The 23,189-nt window shown below is 40.2% G+C and overlaps 1 protein-coding gene across 2 annotated transcripts in view; it reads right to left on the bottom strand.

The window, feature by feature from the left end:
• The window catches only part of LOC105471361 (coiled-coil-helix-coiled-coil-helix domain containing 3), a 295,451-nt gene that overhangs the window by 180,209 nt on the left and 92,053 nt on the right, over positions 1–23,189 (bottom strand). For both annotated transcript variants that reach the window (XM_011723814.2, XM_011723815.2), the window contains exon 4: positions 7,533–7,650. In XM_011723814.2, the coding sequence (XP_011722116.2) occupies positions 7,533–7,650 (118 nt within the window). The remainder of the gene's footprint in view (positions 1–7,532; positions 7,651–23,189) is intronic.

Below are 23,189 nucleotides of genomic sequence, written 5' to 3'. Positions count from 1 at the left end.
CACACACACACACACACACACACACACACACAAAATAAAATAAAATAAAATTAGCCAGACATGGTGGAATGTGCCTCCAGTCCCAGCTACTCAGGAAGTTGAGGTGAGAAGATCGCTTGAGCCTGGGAGGTCAAGGCTGCAATAAGCCGTGATGATGCACTGCACTCCAGCCTGGGCAACAAGCAAGACCCTTTATTAAAAAAAAAAAAAAAAAAAAAGAACCTAGGCATTTCTGCCAACCTGGATGAGGAAAGGGGGTCTGACAATGTACATTTGAGAAATATATTAATCTGGGCAAGTTTTCAGGATACAAGCAAAGTTTAAATCTGTAATTGCAGTCCTATTCATTCTTTGGGATCTTAACGTACAGCCCAGGCGGGCAAACTGAAACAAAAGGCATTTCTCCTTTTTCACTGCAGTGCAGTGGCAGACATACCTAAAGCTGCCCTGCTACTCCACAGAAAATTTGGTTCACAATCTCTTCATAAGGTTGTGTGTGCATTCCAGCTGATAATAATAATGCTGCCATAATACACAGGAGGCAGAGGCCACACATGATAACAAAGAACACAAAGGAGAAAACAGAATCTGAATGCTTTGCCTCAGAAGCCCTAACAGCCTGCTAAATCCAAAGGCACAGGAGGCTCTCACCTGTTGTGAGGGATACTTCCCTTTGAATTTCCTGGTAAGCTATTAAGAGAGCAAGAGTCAGAAAGAACAGGATTTGCAGATGGATCCCAGAGCCCATTCTCACCAATAACACTGAGGAAAATGTCTAACACTTAAATGGCCCAAATCCTTCCAACATAACGTGGAAATGCCATATTTCAATAGTTGTCAAAAGCAAAAGCTCAAATTCATTAACTTCATTTTGGGAATTCAAAGCAAACTGATATCCAAATAATTGGAGGTTAGTGTCTAGGGCAAGAAAACCAGTACACAACATACATAACCAGAGAGAGAGTTTTAACAGAGGTTATAATCCAAGTCTAAATTGCACCCAAAAACAACAGATTTATTTTTAAAATTGTCTTCAAATGCCCAATAAAAGAACCCGGGAAACTACTGCTTACACTGCAACTTCATTCACCTGGCTAATTCCAGTGATACTAAAAATCCCAAGTGATCACTCTTACTCTTCTCTTACACAGAACTTTTGAGCATGAAGCATGTCGATCATTTCAAAATTACAACCCCAGTTGTATCCTTTCCCCCTTGGATAGAACCTCACTTGGACAGCAGTAGTGTTCTCATCTGCTTCCTTTAATTTAGTCATTTTTCTCTATACCCCAAATTCAAAACCTTTTTCTTTTTTACCATGAAATTTCAACTGTCACAGTTTGAAGCACAAACAAAACACAGAACTGAAAGGCACACAGCACAAAATTAATCAATTCTTCTTCTTGATTGCTTCACTGGTGCATTTCAGACAAAAGGCAAACTGGGGATGAAAAGTGACATTTTGAGAAACAGTCGCTTAAATTTGCAAAAACTAAATTTATGCATTCACCCACCCTTTTTTTTTTAACTGTATTTTTTTTTCTACAGTATAAGGTTTTACAAATTCAAAAATTATAACTTAAGTTGGGACAAAATATACAAGGCAAGAATAACCTTCCCCACAAACCTGACACTTAACTGCAGACTCTGAAGAAAAGCAACCAGATCTAATTCATCTTTGCAACCCTGGCAAATAGTGCTTAGTACACAGTAGGTGTTTAATAAATATGTGATGAAGGACAATGCAGAAAGGGACAGAAATTACCTAATGATCTGACTAATGTTCTTGCCAAGCGCTGAATAAACAACTGGTGCAGTATCTGAGGCCAGGACCCTCCTCAATGCTACACTGAAGTCAAATTTCACACTATGCTTAGCCCAGGACATTTTTTACATTGATTGCTAATTTTTGTATTTAAAATGATATGAAGTTGCTGATACTAGAAGCCTTGCTTGTAGTTAGTCTTGACGTTTCTTTCAACCCTTCAAACCTAAAATCCTAGTAATACTACCTTCCAAATAGTTCCTATGCCTCTTCTTTTCTCTGCATCCCTGCTACCATGCCCTAACTTGGGTACCACCTGTTCTCACCTGGATTAACACAGGGCTTTCTAACTGGTCTTTGGGCTTCCTGCCATTTCCTCCTCTGCCCTTCCCTTCATACTTCATTATGGAGTGTAAGCTAAAAATCAAACCCTAAGCCCCATGACTGACTAAATAGACCCCCTCTTAGCCAAGGGGACCTCAGAGAAACTAAAAAACTGAGATCTTGACCATAAAGGGATAGGAGGTTGGACATATCTCTTTATACACCCTCTCTTTTGCAGTTTAGACACAACCACTGACCAACATTAATGTTAAAATAGAGACCATAAGACTGGCAAAACAGACTTTTTGTGGCAATCAGGTACCAATTATAAACAGGACCTAGGGCCATGCCAGACGGGTTAAGTTGTGAACCCCCAGCACACACATACAATTAAAGAATAGACTATGTTCTAACTGCCACAAGGATTCCCTCTCAGCAACTTCTACTAGTGTCCCCCTGTCCCCATGTTTCCATGCTTTTGCCTGCAATACCTGAGGCTGTTTCATCCCACTCCTCAACCTTGGGAGCAAATCCTACTCATACTTCAAGATTCAGCTCAGGGGTCCTTTCCCCAGAAAATCTTTTCTATTCTTCCCCATTTCCTCTCATCCTATTTCCAGGGCTTCAGTAGATGCAATTAGTCATTTATTCAATCAACAAATATTTATTGACTGCTTACTGTTTGCTCAGCACTGGCATATATTAAGCACTCAATTATGTGTTGAATAAATAAATGCAGACACAGCAATTAGTTAAAAGAAAGACAAAGTCCTGGCCTTCCCAAAAGTGAGAATCCTCACAAGACTATAAGTAGCATGGCTCTATAACAGACTTAGCATTTTTAAACTCTACCTTTTATTCCTCAAGGGCAAGATTTTGTCTTTTATTTATAGATTATTAGTACCTAACATTGTACATTTCATACAGTAAGCACTCAATAAAACATCTGTCCAAAGAGTAATGGAAGAATACTGAAGTAAATATTGCCTTAAGTAAATTGAGACTTCTTTTAACGTTTAGATTTAAAAAAAGGAAAGAAAAGAAAAGAAAATACTACATAGTTCTGTGATGGTAACAAGAAATATGTGGCTGGGCACGGTGGCTCACGTCTATAATCCCAACACTCCGGGAGACCAAGGCAGAAGATCACTTGAGCCAGGAGTTCAAGATCCATAGCAAGACTCTGTCTCTACTTAAATTTTTAAAAACAATAAAAAATTAAAAATTAAAAAAATCTAACATTAAACCAGCATAATGTAGTAAGACATAAAAAACAGTGAGTCAAAATTTTAATTGGTATTTTAAAAAGAAACTATAATTGCAAAGTCAAAAAAACCAACCTGCTACTGTTCAATTTCAACAAAGAATCTAATGACAGCAAATACGAGACCACATATATAAGATCTTTACAATACACATAATATCAAGTTGCGTTCACTTTACAAATTCCCTGGTCTTGTCTTTCTAGTCAGTCTTCATTCTTTACACAGAGGTGCTTTCCTGCTCCTAAGAAGCATATTCTGAATATGAGCTGCTTTTAACATTTTCTTGCAGGTAAAATCATTATCAGTAGACTGCCTCTTCCAAAGCCTCTGGATAAAGTCAACTGATTAACATGCTGGCACCACTCAGCGCTGAGTAGAGGAAGAGGCTGGTATACTCTTCCAGAATCTAGAGTGGGATTAACAGCTTCCCCAGTGAAAGCAATTCTTCCAAAGGGGAAAGTTTTGATCTGATCCTGTTTTAAAACTTCAACAACAGGGCCATCATGACTTTGCCCTTCAAAGAGCCTCAGTAAAGCTAGCCGCTAAAACAACTGTGGGAAGAAAAAGCCTGGACTCACATCTAAGGAGACAGAAACCTAAATGTCAGCTGTTAGTGAGACAGAAAGATGCGGGGGGTGTGGGGTAAGGGGTGGGAATCGTTTTATTTCACAGTCCCAACATCACATCAGCTCCTGTGCTTTCACCCCCGTTCTCCTGAAAGACAACTTTTTAATTACTTCACATGTGTGAAACCCAATCTTTACTTTCCTGCAGGCTGCAGCATTTGAGTTCTAAATAAAGAGGAATGAAGCAATGCTTGGCCACCACTCAAAGAGTCCCACATATTAGAATTAAGAATGGCAGCAATAGGGGCCCTCCACACACAGTGGAGCAATGCTAACCTTCTTGGGGTTACTCCCACATCAATTACGGGTTCTGAAGATGCCCACCTCTCCAGCTGGGGATCAAGGAACTAACATACAACAGCAGGCTTGCGATCACTGTCCACACCACACAGTACTGGTCTGGAGGGTGGTGGGATGCAAAATCTGAAATCCTAAAGCATGTATAAAATATATACGTATGGGGAAGGCAGAAAGAACTTTATACCTCTGAACATTAATGATAGATGACAGAATTATAATAATACTGATTTTCTTTGTAATTTTTCCAAATGTTCTATAATATTCTTGTATTAATTTAGTAATTAGTGAAAAACTCAGTGAAACACAACTATTAAAATGTGACCATACAAAAACATATTTATTGCTATAAAAACTTCTACCACATGGCCTAAATGTTTTCATGTGAAGGCTATTGTTAAGAGTTATATAAAAGTGTGTGTACTATTATCTATGTTTGGAGAAATACAGTAATACACATAAAATCAAATGTTTTATACCAACTTAGTGGGAAGTAAAAAGGAATATAAAAACAATAAACCAAAATATTAACAGTAACTATCTCTGAATTGTAGTACATTGAGTGATTTTAGTATCTCTTTGTATTTATTTTCTAATCTTGATCCAATGAATATGTATGTCTTCCATAATAACAAATAACAATAATAAAGGGAGAAATCTGGTAAATAAATTGGGAATTGCCCAATAACTAAATGTCATAGGCAGCCATGTTGCTGTGGTCATGGCAGACCATGCAAATGTCTGATAACACTCTGGAAAGGAAGGAAGGGACCCTCTGAATCAGTTGTCATCCTGTGGTATAAATTCCACTTTTATTCCCTAAGTGCTTTGAGGGCTCTATAGAGGTTGTGAGTACTACAATTTGTCATCTATACCACACAACCAGAATCTGTAAAGAAGAGATCTACAAATCAGAATGTACGAGGCCAGTTGTTCATGCTTCACCAGCTACACAAAACAGTAAAGACAACAACAGACAAGATTCAATAGGTAAAAGAGAACAGACTACAGATACACTATTCCAATCAAAACATGTTGCTTAATATTTTAGTTATGCTGAGTAACAAATCTTTCGATACTTTCACTTTTTTTGTGAAATCTCTTTTTGTGTCTTGCTGAGTATGTGTATACATTTAATGAGTTTTTTGAGTTTTTGAATCTTGCTGGTCTCCATAAACTAAGAGAACAAGACAGTATATCCAAATTCAGACAAAAAGAGACAGAGAAAGAGTGCTTCAAACATAAGATTCAAAATAGTAAATGCTCGGAGGCAAAGAGAAATGTCAACCAAGGTATTCTGCCCGCTGAAAACTAAGAGTTTTGCTCTCGTACCTTCCTCAAACATGAGTGCTATTAACCTCCTCCACTACATCCTTAGCTTCCAAATTTGGAGACTTTAATATGCATGGAAATGACCTTTCAACCCACTGACCTGACATTTTTTCAACTTCCTCAAAATATCCTTCAGCTTAGACATACAACAAATTTAATTTTCAGTTGAGTTACTTAAAACTTACTGTCTTTAATTCTGAAATTATTCCCCTTTCACAATGACTGACTTTGCTTCCACCTCTCTTATTCGCTTTGTTCTAGTCAATACATGTACTGTTCTCAGGGCAGCTGCCAGTCAGTCCACTGACATTTCTTTCTTCGTCTACCACCTCTATTCTTTCTGGCTTCACTATTTGCCCATGCAACCTGGACCCCAGATTTGTCACTGAAGGAACTGATTCCTTAGGCATGGACTTCCTTTCATGTTCTCTGATTGCAGCTATTCATGGGTTAGTCTTTCAGAGAAGTGACCAAGGTAAAGGATGGGAGAGACTAGAAACTGGCCTTCTTCTTATAAAGTTTTAATGTTTCCCAATTGCCTACTGAACTAGGAAAATCCCCCTCACTCTTGCATCCAAAGTTTTCCATTCTGTGGTCCCATTTTCCCTGTCCAGTGAGTTCCCAACTGTGCTCCATTGAGGATTAAAGGTTCCAAGGAGTTACATCTGGGTTTCTAGGAAGGCTGAAGTGGAGGCTAAGCAGTGAACACTCCAGGTTTCACCCAAAGCAGCTCCACTTTTATCTATTAAATAACAATAAGAAATTGCTTAATAAATTATGTTGAATACGAAAGACAGAATATTATTCAGCCATTAAAAACTACATTTCAGAAAAATGTTCAGTGACACAGGAAAATGTTCATGAGGCTTAACACCATCTATGGCATTATCTAAATGCTTCAATATGTTAAAAAGCCTAGAAAAAAATAATCTAGAGGAAAACACACACCAGTGTAAACCACGGTTATATCAGAAAGACAGATTGATGGGGGCCTTTTAAACCTTCTTCTGTCTGTTGGTAATACTTTTAAAGACAACAACAACAAAAACATGTCTATGTAATCTTTTAAAAGACTAAAAAATATTTTCTTTAAAAAAAAAATTATCTTAGAAAAGACTGTTCCCCCAAGGCCCTGGCTCTACATTTTCTCTTCCCTAAACCCCAGAGAGTGATTGATCAAATCTTACTCATCTTTGCCAGAGTCTTCCAGACTAACACCTGGTAGTTACCAGCAGCGAGAGAAAGAAGCCTAGACTGCTGACCCCTGAGGTTTCAAAGACAATAAAACCAAAGGCAAAGGAGAAAAAAAGCAGGCAGGCCGGGCGCGGTGGCTTACGCCTGTAATTCCAGCACTTTGGGAGGCCAAGGCAGGTGGATCACACGGTCAGGAGTTCAAGACCAGCCTGGTCAAGATGGTGAAACCTCGTCTTTAGTAAAAATACAAAAATTAGCCAGGCATAATGGCAGGCGCCTGTAAATCTCAGCTACTTGGGAGGCTGAGGCTGGAGAATTGCTTGAACCCCAGAGGCAGATGCTGCAGTGAGCCAAGATCACACCACTGCACTCTAGCCTAGGCAACAGATCAAGATTCCATCTCAAAAAAAAAAAAAAAAGAATTAAAAAAAAAAAAGACAAGACAGAAAACGAAAAAAAAGCACACAACAATCCTTCAGGCATGAAACATGTACATATGTCCACATGTTGGTCTTTACTTCAATACTTCCAGAGTTACCTGCCTTTAAAGTCCTTGATGGTTAAACCTAAACTGTAAGCGACTTGTAAAAGGCAAAAATCAAAATCTGAGCAAAGAGAACATGAATAATATTATCAACACTAAGAGCTGGCACAGAGTACTTAGCTCTTCCCAAACATCAGAGATTTCCTTGTAGGCAAGAAAATTTCTCCTACATTTTTAATACTCACCAGGTGCTTTGCCTTAGCGCGTTCCTCCTCGCTTGATATCCTCTCCCGAAGGATGGCTCTGGTTAACTGCTCATTGGCAGCAGCCCTCTCTCGGTCCAGCTCTTTGGCTTGCTTTAGTCTAAAATGACAAGAATTGTCTAAGTTAGAAAAAATATTTTATTAGTTGACATTATTTTCTATCAAATGAAATAATTAAAAAATAGAAGCACATAGCCAAAAGGGTCAACAGCTGAAATCATCTTGGCCCATAATCTATCAAAAAAACAGGTATAGAAGTAAATCCCCATGTAGCATCCACCCAAGCATTTAAAATAACCAAATTCAAATACATGAAGAAGCTTATTAATTTGGCTGCCAAATATAACGAAGTTTTACAAAGTTCTTCTTATGTAAAATTAAAATCTGCCCACCAAAAAAATTCCAGCCCTGGTACTTCCATTTGGCCTCTGAAAATTTAAGTAATTAACAAACTATCTAGGCCAGGCATGATGGTAGCTCAAGCCTGTAATCCCAACACTTTGGGAGGCCAAGGCGAGTGGACCACTTGAGGTCAGGAGTTCGAGACCAGCATGGACAACATGGTGAAACCCTGTCTCTACTAAAAATACAAAAATTCGCTGGGCGTGGTGGTGCATGCCTGTAATCCCAGCTACCTGGGAGGCTGAGGCAGGAGAACTGCTTGAGCCTGGGAGGTAGAGGATGCAGTGAGCTGAGATCATGCCACTACATTCTAGCCTGGGCAACAGAATGAGACTCCGTCTCAAAAAAAAAAAAGGCCATCTACATGACAAATATTTGAAAGTAACCATCATCTCTTTCTCCAAACTTAACTCGTCTATTTACTGAATGCACACCAGGCACTGTGCTAGGCATTGAGGACACAGCGATAAACAAGATGGATGGGTCACTGTCCTTGTGAATGTTACATCACAGCAGAGAAGCCAGACATTAGGGAACTAATGAGGACACCTTTCCTCCCAGTATATTATCCCTATTTTCCAACAATTCTCATATGCAAATATGACCACACCTTTCAACTGCAGGGCTCCTCACTTCTAGAATGACTCCAATCTATCTGTTAGCTCCAAACTAAACCTAACCCTCCAGGCATACTCTAGCAAAATAAGACAGAAGAATCTTACTTCCCTGGATCTGTACATAATACTAGTTCTATTAATGAAGCACAGGATTGCATTAGATTTGTCAGTAGCCTCATCACACAATTAGATCATATTAAGTTACAACCCACTAAAACCCCTCATTGTACATGATAAAGATAAATTACTTTGGCACTGATTTTTGCCATAGTGCCTGGCACATAGAGGCATTCAGTAATCACTGAATCACTGAAGATTTCAGTCTAATCTCATGGACAAAGATTTTCTGATTGCCTTTTCTTCTTTCAGAGAATAACCCTACTATACCACCATATCCCTAAAGGTATAGCTATGCTTTAAAAAGGAAAAGTAAAATTGTTATGTTGGTGTAAGTGAAATTCTGAGTGAAATCTACTTTACACATGTGAATCATGAGCAGCAAATTCTACTCAAGACTAGCCTGTCAAATTTTAGTTTTAAAAAGATTTTTGAAAAAAACTAGAGATAAAATTTTTTGTTACTATTTTTAAATTGCTACATCATCCTGATACTCTGAAATTCTCAGAAATCAACTATAACAGAAAAAAAAATAACCTTGCAAGATATATTACAAAGTTATAATTCTTTTCCCCTAAAAATCAAAGCTGTGTAGCTTTGTGTCTTGAATAAAAAAAGAGGAATAGAAACAAATTAAAATCTGTACTTCAAAATTCTCTAATGCAAAAGTAACCTTTGGGAAACTTCCTAAGCAATAAGCACAATGACACTCATACAAACCAAATTTCTCTAAATTATTTCACAAGGACTATACAATAAATTCAGCAATATCAATGATATCAATACATTAACATCACTAGATATGTGTAATTGTAAGAGAACAGCAATAATTAGAAGTCACACCACTTCCCTAGAACAGCAGTTCTAAAAGTACAGTCCACAAACCAGCTGCAGTAGCATCAACTGGGAGTCTGTCAGAAATGCCCCTTCTCAGATACCACCCCACACTTGCTGAGTCAGAAAACTCTGGGGATAGTGCCTAGCAAACTGTCTTTTCATAAGCCCTCCAGAATTCTGATGCACGCTAAAGTGTAAGACCACAGCCCTTAATTACCAAAATACACTTGTACTCAAATAAATCCTGGAACATCGAAAATGAAGTGGTCCACAGGAGAATATTGTGCAAATAACTGCTGAGGTTATCATATACAACACTGTTTTTAAAGCATTTTTATGGACATCTTACCCATAAGTAAAAAAGCATTATCTATTTTTACATGTGAGGTGGAAACTAAAATAAAATAATAAAATTACTATCATTTACGGATCAACTACTAAGCACTGTGCTAGGTACTTTACAAACATATATAAAATGTTTATTAAAATGCTACTATTAGTTTATGAACATAAAATGAATTCTGTACAACTGGATTATCGTATCTACCACATTTGGTGTATCTAATTTTAAAGTACTGTTTATTTTAACAATTACTACTTTTTTTTCCATTTTAGTTTACTTATGTACGGCTTAGATTTTAATTATATATGGAGTTCTACCTGGTTTAACTTTAAGAAATACAGGATCATAAGGATTTTGGTAAGTTAATGAAAAAGAAGCAAAACATGAGCACAAAAGTCTTCAACGTGATAATAAAAATAAACATATTTAGCTTGCCATGACTGATACAGATACGCAAACTCTGGGTCCAAATCAAGACTCTACACTTCCTATCTGAGTAAGTACTTTATTTAACCTCCACTGAGTCCCGTTATTCTCATGGGTAAAATGAAATAATGTAATACCTAACTTACAGGGTTCTATATAAACAAGGCACTTAGCACAATGCCCATAACATAGTACACACTCAGTAAATGTTAGGTAAGTAGCAGTAATAATAACAGTACCCACTACGCAGGTAGGAATACAGAGAAAGCAGTGATTTTCCGAAATGAAGAAGACAATCTCCGAATTCACTAACTACAACGTCGTCTCCATCATCTTTTCCAATTTTTCACCAATAAGTTTTGCTTTATTTTTATGATATCTAAGGACTTCTAATATCACAAATTGACTCTACTAACTCCAGGAGCCTGACCCTTTCACAAGCTGCTTCCTTTCCCTCTTGTCCATAGCTCCATAAGGACAAGGGATTTGCCCTATTTTTGTTCACTGCTATATCCCCCGTACTTATAAAAGTGCCTGCCACATACTAAACACGCAAGAAAAACTTTTGATGTATGCATGTATGAATGAATAAACAAATAAATGGCATATTTCCAACCACAAACAAAACAAGGAAAACAAACTGCAAAAGAACAGAAGGCGATGGTATATAAGAAACAACTAGAGAGACAAACTGTATACTCCAAGGGCCTAGCCACCATGTTAGATGTGGCACATCTGTGATATAATGAACGCTATGGTATATAAGAAACAACTAGAGAGGCAAACCGTATCCTCTAAGGGCCTAGCCACCATGTTAGATGTGGCACATCTGTGATATAATCCCAGGCTACATTAAATAGCCTACAACAGGAGGTGCCACAACAGTCCAGAGCCCCTCCAACATCAACACCTAACTATATTTGACACCTGGATTGAAAAAGGATTGGCAGTGGTGCAAACTGACCAAAAAGAATATCATTTTCCTTTCTTAATTAATTCTTATACTTTCATTCATCCTTATAAATAGAACTGCACAAATTCTCAAATGTTTTTAAAGGAATGTCTATAAATTTTTAAAAACTTTTTTAAAGGTCTATACAGTGACTATTTAAGAAACTAAATTTTTTGTCATCAGGGAGTTTGGCAGTAGGACTTTGAACAAATCCTCATTTCCTATCAACAACTTAGCTGTACAATTTAATAAGCCTCAGTTTCATCAGGTTTAAAATTTGAAGATTGAACTACTATATAATCTTATGGTCCCTTGCATGTAAACATTCTAAAAACTCTATACCTTAAACATATTATTCCTCATTCCATAAAAAATATTGAAAAAGGTGGTGGCAGGGGATAAATGAAACAGAGGGGCATTATATTATCTCTCAGGTTGATACTGTTATAATTTCTACTCGATGGGCAGATATAGTACTGTAATCCTGAGATTTCTCACTACAGTACTCAACAAAAACTACATACTGGAATTCATAAATTTATTCAGTATATAATTAGTAGGTGAGAGGGACTACTCTGGTTACTAAGAATAAAGTAGTGAACAAGAGACACAGTCCCTACTTTCATGAGCCATGATTACAAACAACAGATGCATTATTTTAAAAAAGGTAGGTAGGTATCTGTGACACTGCATGGGTGGGACTGGTATTTAACTTGGGCTCTACAGGACATTAACTGAGCAACATGGGGAAGAAGACAGTGTCTTAGGCAGAGGAAACACCAGTGGTCCAGAAGCACCAAGAAAGGATTTCCTTCAGCGAGATTCCTGTGACAGCCTTAGAAGGGTTTCTGAGGCTTGAAATCACCTCTGCAAAGAATTTTACTTGCCTTCAGATTCTTTTGGAGGACAGAGTTTCAATGGTATACTGACTGAGGTTCAGTTTTGTCCAGTGCCCAAAGATAAGAAGCTCCTAAGTTGTACCATTTCCCAATTAAAAGCAATAGATTTGAAACTTCAAAATTGTACCATTCTCCATTTCCCCCGCCCTCCCCTCCAAAATACTGCATGGCAATTATTTTCTTCTAAGTTTCCCACTTCACTGGTTCCTGTCAATTCTGCAAAGAAAAAATGCTTATGTTTTCAGAAGCCCCCAATTCTTGTCAAAGCTTCCCCTCTGGCCCTTTGGTTTTATATCGCATGGAGCTATACTATTCAATGGCCGTCTGCGAAAGGTGGATGAGTTGTCAACCAACGTTTCTCTTTTTGAACCAAATGAGACGGTCGTGCCATCTGGGCCTCTCCGAATACTGCTGCCCAGACAGTGGAGCTATAACACCAGAGGCCATGTTGTTCTGGAAACACTTCACTAAGGAGAGAAGGCCGAGGCTCTCACTGACCAAGGGAAGGCAGGACTTTATATGTAAAGGCAGGAGATAAAGTAAGTCTCTCATTATTAACTTGGGTTTCCAAAGATTTAAGAATTATCTCAAAACAAAACTAAACAGGCCAAGTATCTTAGAGAATACATTCCTTTTTTATTTATTGGCATTTCCCACTTAATATTTTAGATGTCCTACTCTAATATATTCTACATTAAGCCCCTGATTTAAGTTTCATGTAAATTTCTTTCTTTTAAATACATATCTCTCCTCATTTAAATTCTCTAGAGTTTCAAGCAAAGAAGTAGGAGTTTAGTGTAAACTTTTCTTGTTTGCATTAAGTAATTGGATAGCTTGCCTAAGCTTAATGAAACAAATACCAGTCAGTGCTGCCCTTAGACCTCAAGCCCCGGCAACTTAGCTCTTTTCCTCAGTATATTGTCAATCAGGCGAGGGACTTAAGGTACACCAGCAAAATGAATTCCTAAAAGCCAGCCAAATCTCCTATCATGAATATTATTACACATCCTTTTAAATGGGAAAAAAATAAACTACTTATAAAATATTCAACTTTCATGGACAGCTGGTATAAAATCTAGTTCTCTATATTTCAGTCCCAGGGTAAAAACTAGCCAGTTTGACTTTACTCCAAAGAAACTCAAGTTTTTAAGAAAGTAGAAAGAGAATTTTAAAGATAACTTTAGCAGGGCATTAACATATTGAACTTCATTCACCTCCATAAGGGAGGCATTACTTGCTCTAGTTTTTTTGTTTTTTGTTTTTTAAACACGGCCATGCTCTGGTGCCCAGGCTGGAGCACAGTGGCATGATCTCAGCTCACTGCAACCTCTGCCTCCCAGGCTCAAGCAATCCTCCTGCCTTAAGCCCCCCAAGCAGTTGGGACCACAGGTGCATGCCACCAAGCCTAGCTGATTTTGGGGGTTTTTTTATAGAGACGAGGTTTTAGCATGTTGTCCAGGCTGGCCTTGAACTGGGCTCAAGTGATTCACCCACCTCAGCCTCCCAAAGTGCTGAGATTACAAGCCCAAGCCACCACACCAGCTACTATCTCCATTTTTAACATGAGAAAAACTGAGAAGTACAACAGAGGCGTGAAAGATGCTGATCTGACTTCCAAAGCCATGCTTCTTCAACCTCCTAAAGAGTAAACTTTCCTATAGGAATTAGTTTCCATTATATTACTCACCTTTGTGGTCATGTAAGGACAGTTTTAAATCTCACATTATTCACGGTTATTTTAAAATAAGCTCTTTCAAAATTTGTTTATACTACACTAAGTCAGAGTTTGCCAGAGTCTAAATTATTACCACCCCTTTCCCAAACTGGTTTGGCTTTCAATGGCCCTAAATGTTTTTCTGAATTTAGATACTGCTCATTTAGCCATCCACAAATACTTAGATTTATCTTCATATAGGCTGACACATAAGTAATTCTATACAATTCTAGCTTAGAAAATTACTTTATAATTTAATATATAAGGCCATTATACTATGGAGAGAAAGTTGATAAGAACTTCAGATAATGGAAAAGAATAAATGGGAAATGGAGATTGCTAGAGATAAAAGTGATTTTTGTATTTTTAGTAGAGACAAGGTTTCACCATGTTGGCCAGGCTGGTCTTGAACTCCTGACCTCAGGTGATCTGCCCACCTCAGCCTCCCAGAGTGCTAGAATTACAGGTAAAAGCCACCACAGCCAGCCTAAATTCATATATAATATCTGCATGTGTGACAGAAAAAGAATTAGCATTTATTATGCTTACTTGTGCCAGGTACAAATGTAAGCATTTGACACGTGTCACTCATTTAATCCTCACAACAACCCTATTAAATCAATTATATTTCAGATGAAAAGCTGAGGCACAGAGAAATTATGCAAAATTGAGGCTTACAGAACTTATAAGTACAGCTGAACCTTCAATAACACAGGTTTAGACTGTGTAGAACCACGTATGTGCATTTTTTTCAATAAGTATATTGAAAATTTTTTGAAGATTTGTAGCAATTTGATAAAACTCACAGATGAACCACCTATCTATAAATATAAATAAAATTTTAAAGTATGTCATGAATGCATAAAATATGTTAATTCTGGTCAGTTTTATCATTCTCTATCATAAAATACACACAAATCTATTATTAAAAAGTTGAAATTGGCCAGGCACGGTGGCTCATGTCTGTAATCCCAGCAATTTGGGAGGCCGAGGCAGGTGGATCACCTGAGGTCGGAGTTCAAGACCAGCCTGGCCAACATGGCGAAACCCCGTCTCTACTAAAAATACAAAAAATTAGCCAGGCGTGGTGGCAGCGCCTGTAATCCCAGCTCTCGGGGGGCTGAGGCAAGGAGAACTGCTTGAACCCCGGAGGCAGAGGTTGCAGTGAGCTGAGATCACGCCATTGCACCCTCCAGCCTGGGTGACAGAGCGAGACTCTATCTCAAACAAAAAGTTAAAATTTATCAAAATGTATGCACACAAACAGACTGTACATGGCACCATCTGCAGTGAAGGGAAATGTAAACAGACGTAAAGATGCAGTATTAAGTCATAACTGCATAAAATTAACTATAGTACATACTGTATTGCTATAATTCAGTAAGGACCTCCTGTTGCTATTGTAGTGAGCTCAGGAGTTAGAGTATCTGCTTAACACACTATGTGATGCTAATCATCTCCGAGTGAGCAGTTAGTCTCTCCAGTAAATTGCAGGCTGCAGTAAAAAGTGATCTCTTGAGGTTCTCATGTCTTTTTCATTGTGTTTATTGCAATACCATAACTTTGCATCACATCATGGGACCCGTCACCAGTGATGCTAGAAGTGCTCCCAAGAAGCAGAGAAAAGTCAAGACATTACAGGAGAAAAAAAAAAAGTTGAATTGCTTGATAAGTACCATAGATTGACGTCTGCAGCTGCAGTTTCCTGCCATTTTGAGATAAGTGAATCCAGCATAAGGACTGTGGTAGAAAAAGAAAAGAAAATTCGCAAAGCCTTCAATGTGGCTATGCCAGCAGGCGCAAAAACCATGCATGTTTTGAGAAATATCTTTTAATCTTGTATTGAAAATGCAACTTTTATGTGAGTGCTGGATTGCTAAGAAAGGCTTACCCTATAGACTTTAATGAGATTTGAGGAAAAGTCAAGTCTCCATTATGCGACAGCTTAAAGGCGAATTTAATACCAGCAAAGGATGGTTTGATAATTTGAGAAAGAGGTTTTACTTAAAAATGTCAAGATAATAGGAGATAATAGGAGAAGCAGCTGACCAAGAAACAGCAAACCAGTTCCCAGATGCCATTAAAAATCATTAAGAAAGGATAACTGCCTGAACAGATTTTTAATGCAGACAAAAGTGCCCTATTCTAGAAAATAAATGGCACGAAAGACATATATGAGTAAAGAAGAGAAGCAAGTACCAAGATTTAAGACAGGAAGGGATAGGCTATCTCTATTAGTTTTATGCAAATGCAGTTGAGTTTATGGCACGATTGTCCTTATCTATAGAGATGCTAACCCCTGAGCCTTGAAAGGAAAAGACAAACACCAGCTGCCAATCTTTTGGTTGTGCAAGAAGATCCTCACAATAGAAACCTATTTTCTGGATAGGTTCCATTGATGATTTATCATCAATGATTTTTTCTGAAATCAGAAAATACTTTGCCAGTAAAGGACTACCCTTTAAAGTTCTTTTGATATTGGATGAAGCCTCTAGCCACCCAGAACCCCATGCGTTCAATACTGAACACATCAAAGTGGTGACTTACCCGCAAACAGAATGTTTTTATATCAGCCTGTAGATTAGGAGGTCATAAGGACCTTTCTTCATCAGACATGATAATCTATGAAAAGGACTGTCAACGCTATGTAAGAGAACCCAGACAGAGAAAACATCACGAAGTCTGAAAGAATTACATCACTGAAGACGCCAATGTTGTTCCAGAAAAAGCCGTGAAAGTCATCAAGCCCAAAACAACAAATTCCTACCAGAGGAAACTGTGTCCAGATATTGTACATGATTTACAACAGAGCCAGCCAGGGAAATCATGAAAGAGATTGTGAATATAACCAAAAAAAGGTGGGGGATGAAGGGTTTCAAGATGGACCTTGGAGAAATTCCAGAACTAACAGACACCACACCAGAGCAATTAACAGAAGATGGACGACATGATGGAGATGAGTGTTTTCGAAGCACCGCCAGACGATGAGAAGATGTAGAAGCAGCAGTGCCAGAACACAACTGACATGAGACAACCTGGCAGAAGGGTTCAGATTATCCAAGACTACAAATGACTTCTTTTATGACAGGAACCCTTCTAAAATATAGTCACTGAAACTAAAGCAAACAGTGGGAGGAGAATTGGTACCACGTAGAAACATTTTTAGAGAAACCAGAAAAAGCCAAAAAAAAATCAGACAGAAATTATAAGGCATTTCCATAATATGCCTGCCTGTCCTTTCATCTTTTCTGCCTCTACCACCAGAGACAGCAAGACTAGCCAACCTTCCTCTCCCTCCGCCTATCCAACCTGAAGACAAGGAGGATGAAGACCTTTATGATTATCTACTTATACTTAATAAATAATAAATATATTTTTTCTTGCTTAAAAATAATAAATATATTTTTCTTGCTTATGATTTTCTTACTAACATTTTCTATTCTCTAGCTTACTTTATCATAAGAATACAGTTTGTAATACATATACAAAATATGTGTTAATCTACTCTGCTATTGGTAAGGCTTCCGGTCAATAGATGACTATTAGCATTTCAGTTTTTAGGGAGCCAAAAGTTATATACAGATTTTCAACTGCACAAGGGATCAGTGTTCCTAACACTCACATCATTCAAGGGTTATAAGAAACTTACTCAAAGTCAAATTGACCCAAAATAAAACCAGTGAGAGCTATAGCCAGAATGAAACTCAGCCAAGTTCAGAGCCTGCATTCTTACAGAAAACACCCACACCCACACCCACACCCACACCCACACCCGCGCGCACACACACACAACACACACACACCTACACCCACACCCACACCCCCACCCCCACACCCACACCTGCGCGCACACACACACACAACACACACACACCCACACCTACACCCACAGCCACACCCACACCCACACTGCGCGCGCACACACACACCCCCACACCCACATGTGCGCGCGCACACACACACACCCACACCCACACCCACATGTGCACGCGCACACACACACACACACACACCCACACCCACACACCCACCCACACCCACACCCACACCCACCCACACCCACACCCACACCCACACACCCACCCACACCCACACCCACACCCGCGCGCACACACACACACAACACACACACACCTACACCCACACCCACACCCGCGCGCGCGCACACACACACACCCCCACACCCACATGTGCGCGCACACACACACACACCCACACCCACACGTGTGCGCGCGCGCACACACACACCCACACCCACACGTGCGCGCGCGCGCACACACACACACCCCCCCACACCCACACCCACACCCACACGTGCGCGCGCGCGCACACACACCCCCACACCCACACCCACACCCACACGTGCGCGCGCGCACACACACACCCCCACACCCACACGTGCGCGCGCACACCCACACCCACACCCACACGTGCGCGCGCGCACACCCACACCCACACGTGCGCGCGCGCGCGCACACCCACACCCACACCCACACGTGCGCGCGCACACACACACACCCACACCCACACGTGCGCGCGCACACACACACACCCACACCCACACGTGCGCGCGCGCGCACACACACCCACACCCACACGTGCGCGCGCGCGCGCACACACACACACACCCCACACCCACACGTGCGCGCGCGCACACACACACCCACACCCACACCCACACGTGCGCGCGCACACACACACACCCCCACACCCACACCCACACGTGCACGCGCACACCCACACCCACACGTGTGCGCGCACACACACACACCCCCACCCACACCCACACGTGCGCGCGCACACCCACCCACACCCACCCACACCCACACGTGCGCGCGCGCGCACACACACCCACACCCACACCCACACATGCGCGCGCGCACACACACACCCACACCCACCCACACCCGCGCGCGCGCACACACCCACACCCACACGTGCGCGCGCGCGCACACACACACACCCCCACACCCACACGTGCGCGCGCACACACACACCCACACGTGCGCGCACACACACCCACACCCACACGTGTGCGCGCGCGCGCGCACACACCCACACCCACACGTGCGCGCGCACACCCACACCCACACCCACACGTGCGCGCGCACACACACACACACCCCCCACACCCACACCCACACGTGCGTGCGCACACACACACACACACCCACACCCACACCCACACGTGCGCACGCACACACACACACACCCACACCCACACGTGCACGCGCGCGCACACACACACACACCCACAACCACACCCACACGTGCGCGCGCACACACACACACCCACACCCACACGTGCGCGCGCGCGCACACACACACACACCCACACCCACACGTGCGCGCGCGCACACACACACACCCACACCCACACGTGTGCGCACACACACACACACACACGTGCGCGCACGCGCACACACACACCCCCACACCCACACCCACACGTGCGCGCGCGCGCACACACACACACACACACAAATATAGAGATACCATTAAAATCCATTAAAATAAGTGGCATGGGGGTAGAACTTTCTCTTACGTACCACTGTAATCCCCACACAAAATAATACCTGGCACTTGGTAAGCATTCAAAATATATTTTGAAAGAATGAATACAGAATGTGGGCATATTTTTATAAATATCATGGAACATAGGTACTCTTTATTTAATGATTATTTAGCAATATATATTTTACATAATGGTAATTTAGCAATACATTAAATAAAATGGGTTCCTCATCCACAGATTTAACCAATTGGGAATCAAAAATATTTAGGGAAAAATAAATAATAAAAGCCAGGCTCGGTGGCTCACGCCTGTAATCCCAGTTACTCAGGAGGATGAGGTGGGAGGATCACTTGAAGCCAAGAGTTCAGAACCAGCCTGGGCAACACAGTGAGCCCCCATCTCTAAGAAAATTTTTATTTAATCAGTCAGGTGTGGTGGCACCTGCATGTAAGTCCCAGCTACTAGTGAGGCTACAGCAGGAGAATCGCTTGACTGCAGGAGCTGGAGGCTGCACTGAGCTATGATCACACCACTGCACTCCAGTCTGAGCAACAGAATAAGACCCTATCTCTAAAAAAAAAAAGCAAGAAAATAAAAAATAATAATACAATTTTTTAATATACAGTCTAACAACTATTTACATAGTGCTTACATTGTATTGTAAGTACATCTAGAGATGATGTAAAGTATATGGGAGGAAGTGCACCAATTATATGCAAGTACTATACTATTTTATATAAGGTCCTTGAGCATCTGAGGGTTTTAGAGTCCTTAGGGATCCTGGAACCAATCCTCCCTGCATATTAAGGGAGGACTGTATTTAACCATCATTAAGTCCTGGTTCTGAACAAAACCAAGAGGACATTTATTTTGGTCATCTACATTTCTGTGTAAATACCATTGAAAATGGCACTCAGAATTTAAGTCAAGGTTTCCTTCCTTTCCACAGGAACATAGAAAAGGTGATTTTATTTTAATTCACAATAAAATTTTGTCACTATCTGAAAATATGTCTGCATAGCTTCAAAATGATGCAAGAGGAAAAAAAAAAACTCAACCCATAACTGAAAGCCCAGGACTATAATTATGGATTACCTACAGACATAATCCTAAATAGCTTTCATCTCCCCCTTCCAGATGATTGCCTCCCATTTACACATTGTACATTACTTTATACCTAAAGTCCCTATTTCAGTTCTCATTTGGGAACAAGTACCACCTGTCCCAGATGCTCTTCAACCTTCTTAAATATTTTCTCCTACTGTACTGAAAAATACATTTATATTTGAAAAGTATTCTGATTTTAGTTCATAAGTTAATGTTACTATATCCATGGCTCCTGCGCCCACTCTCTCTCAGAAATTCACAATCAAAACTACCTAAGAGGAAATTACACAACACCACAAAGCATCCTAGTCTTCCTCTACTGAAATGACCTATAGCCACTTCTTTGTCTAACTTGAACTGAATATTTAGAGGCATCTTAAACTGAGACCATCAGCTTTTTACCTCAAAGTACACATCAAACGTCATAATATTCAATATACGGGTGAATAATGGTGGGAATGGGGAGGTAAAGACACCACCATTAAACCGTGTCTTATCAGCAGGGCTTAATGGCCAACGTGGTGAACTCCCACTATACTAAAAATACAAAAATTATCCTGGTGTGGTGGCAGGTGCCTGTAATCCCAGCTACTGGAGAGGTTGAGGCAGAAGAATCTCTTGAACCCGGGAGGTGGAGGTTGCAGTGAGCCAAGATCACACCGTTGCACTCCAGCCTGGGTGACAAAAGCAAAACTCCATCTCAAAAAATAAATAAATAAATAACCTGTTTCACAGAAGTTATGTGAGGGTCATGCATGACCTGTTACTATTGTTTAGAAAGTATTTATACCCCTCCTCAAAGATCCACCCCTGTAGCATCCTTCACTGGAATGGGCACTGCTGCTGTGTATTTACTAAGATGCTGGAGATAGACAATCGTGAAGTCAGTTGGAAGAAAAAGGAACTGAGGTCAAACACAGACATCCCCGGGCAAATCCCTTTCATGAGCACTGCTAGGCAAACTATCAACTCCTCCTGCAAGCAGCGGCCCCATCCAAGATGGGCAGCTTGAGCCCTGGACAGATGACAATGTGAAATGGCTTCGTCCTGAAGACAGAAACTAGGACAATAATCCTGGTTCCATGACCTGAGAGACACGGGTTGAGTCTCATAAAGAGGACCGTAAGCTATGAAATAATGTAAGAATCTCAGTACACTTACGTAGACAAAATATACATCAAGTCTTTTATATTGTTTTGCACTTACATTTCTTTTTCATAAGGGACACATTTTTGCCAGGACTCGAATTTTGAAATTATGTTCATTGATAAGGCTAGGGAAACCTTAGGCCAGACAAAGAGATGACATTACCATTGTAAGCCCTATGGAGGAAAACAATCAATAATTCTCCTCTTCTTTCTGATTTCAAAAGACCTTCCAGCTTGAACCAAACTGCAACCTCTCACCCTATACCTGCATTTAGCTTCTCAGATGTGGGGCTGAGAGAGGTGGATGTGAATGGCCTTTCTGCTCCCCTACACAGACACACACATACACACACACACACACACGCACACAACCTAACTCACTCTGTCTCTTTTTATACTAGATGTGCTAAATGTTAAAGCTTAGCATGCTTCTCCACGAAGCCAGAGTAAACATTTTCAAGGAAAAAATAATTATGCAAAGACCCTTATTATTTTTGTAAATCAACTAAACTTTGAATTTCTAATCATTTTTGATTCATACATTGAGCTGCTAATTTGATTGATGCATAAAGGTTAATGGCTGCTGTCTTTATAAACTGTGCTTGTTATTACATAATTTGTTTCTTTATTCTGTTTAGTGTTTATAACCTTTGACTGTACCTTTTTTCGTGTTTCTTTCTGTTTGGCACAACTTTGCCAATCCATTAATTTTTAACCTTTATTAAGGTTAAAACAAATTACTTTGTTTTAACTGCATTTCACATAAATACATAGCTCTTATTATGCATGTGGTGGCCTTGATGTTTAAATAGGTAATTGTGCTCAGTCACAATTATTAACAGTATAACTGATATATTTATTTCTTCCATTTTATATCATGTTTAATACTAATTTTACTTTTTTCCTTTTCCTCATTTTCCTGGTTGTATCAAGTTACCATACCCTCCCCCTAACTCTCACAAAAAAAATTTCATACTCTTTTCTCTACTATCGTTTAAAAACACAGTTATAAGTTTTCCTCAAACACTACTCCTGCAAACCCAGTAAGATGAAATCATTTGAATACTTTGACTTTCCCCCAGCCCAGTTCTGAGCTAAGAGTTCAGTGCTTTGAAACTCATAAAGCTCTTAGTTTTTTTTTTTCCTCAAAGATTTTTCTTCAATTTCGAGAATCTTTATTAGCACTTTATGAGACAATCCCAGTCTATCTTTCACGTACACAAGGCAAAGACTGATCCTCAGGGGTTCAGGGGTGCTTCCCCTCCTCTTCATCTTCCCCTACATGGACGTCTCTGTTGTAATTAATTTGGTTAGAATTATTTTTTAAGTATTATCCTAAGATGGACTACTGTGTTCAACATTTGGCTATGACTCTCAGCTTCTCAGCCCTCTTCTGCTCTCTGCTTCATGATGTTGGGGCTGGCGGGGAGGGCAAGGTCTCTAAACACATTTCTGCTACATAACTGGGGCCCTACTAGGACCCAACAAGGGAAGCCAGAGGGAAACTGCAAGGCTGGTGGAAGAACAAGGAACTGTTTCCCGTTTGCTTCCTATCGCGTCAC

Source organism: Macaca nemestrina, chromosome 4 (assembly GCF_043159975.1).
Source record: "Macaca nemestrina isolate mMacNem1 chromosome 4, mMacNem.hap1, whole genome shotgun sequence".
In the NCBI taxonomy this organism is placed as follows: domain Eukaryota; kingdom Metazoa; phylum Chordata; class Mammalia; order Primates; family Cercopithecidae; genus Macaca; species Macaca nemestrina.
The sequence above is the reverse complement of the archived record's forward strand: the minus strand, read 5'-3'. Positions and strand labels throughout refer to the sequence as shown.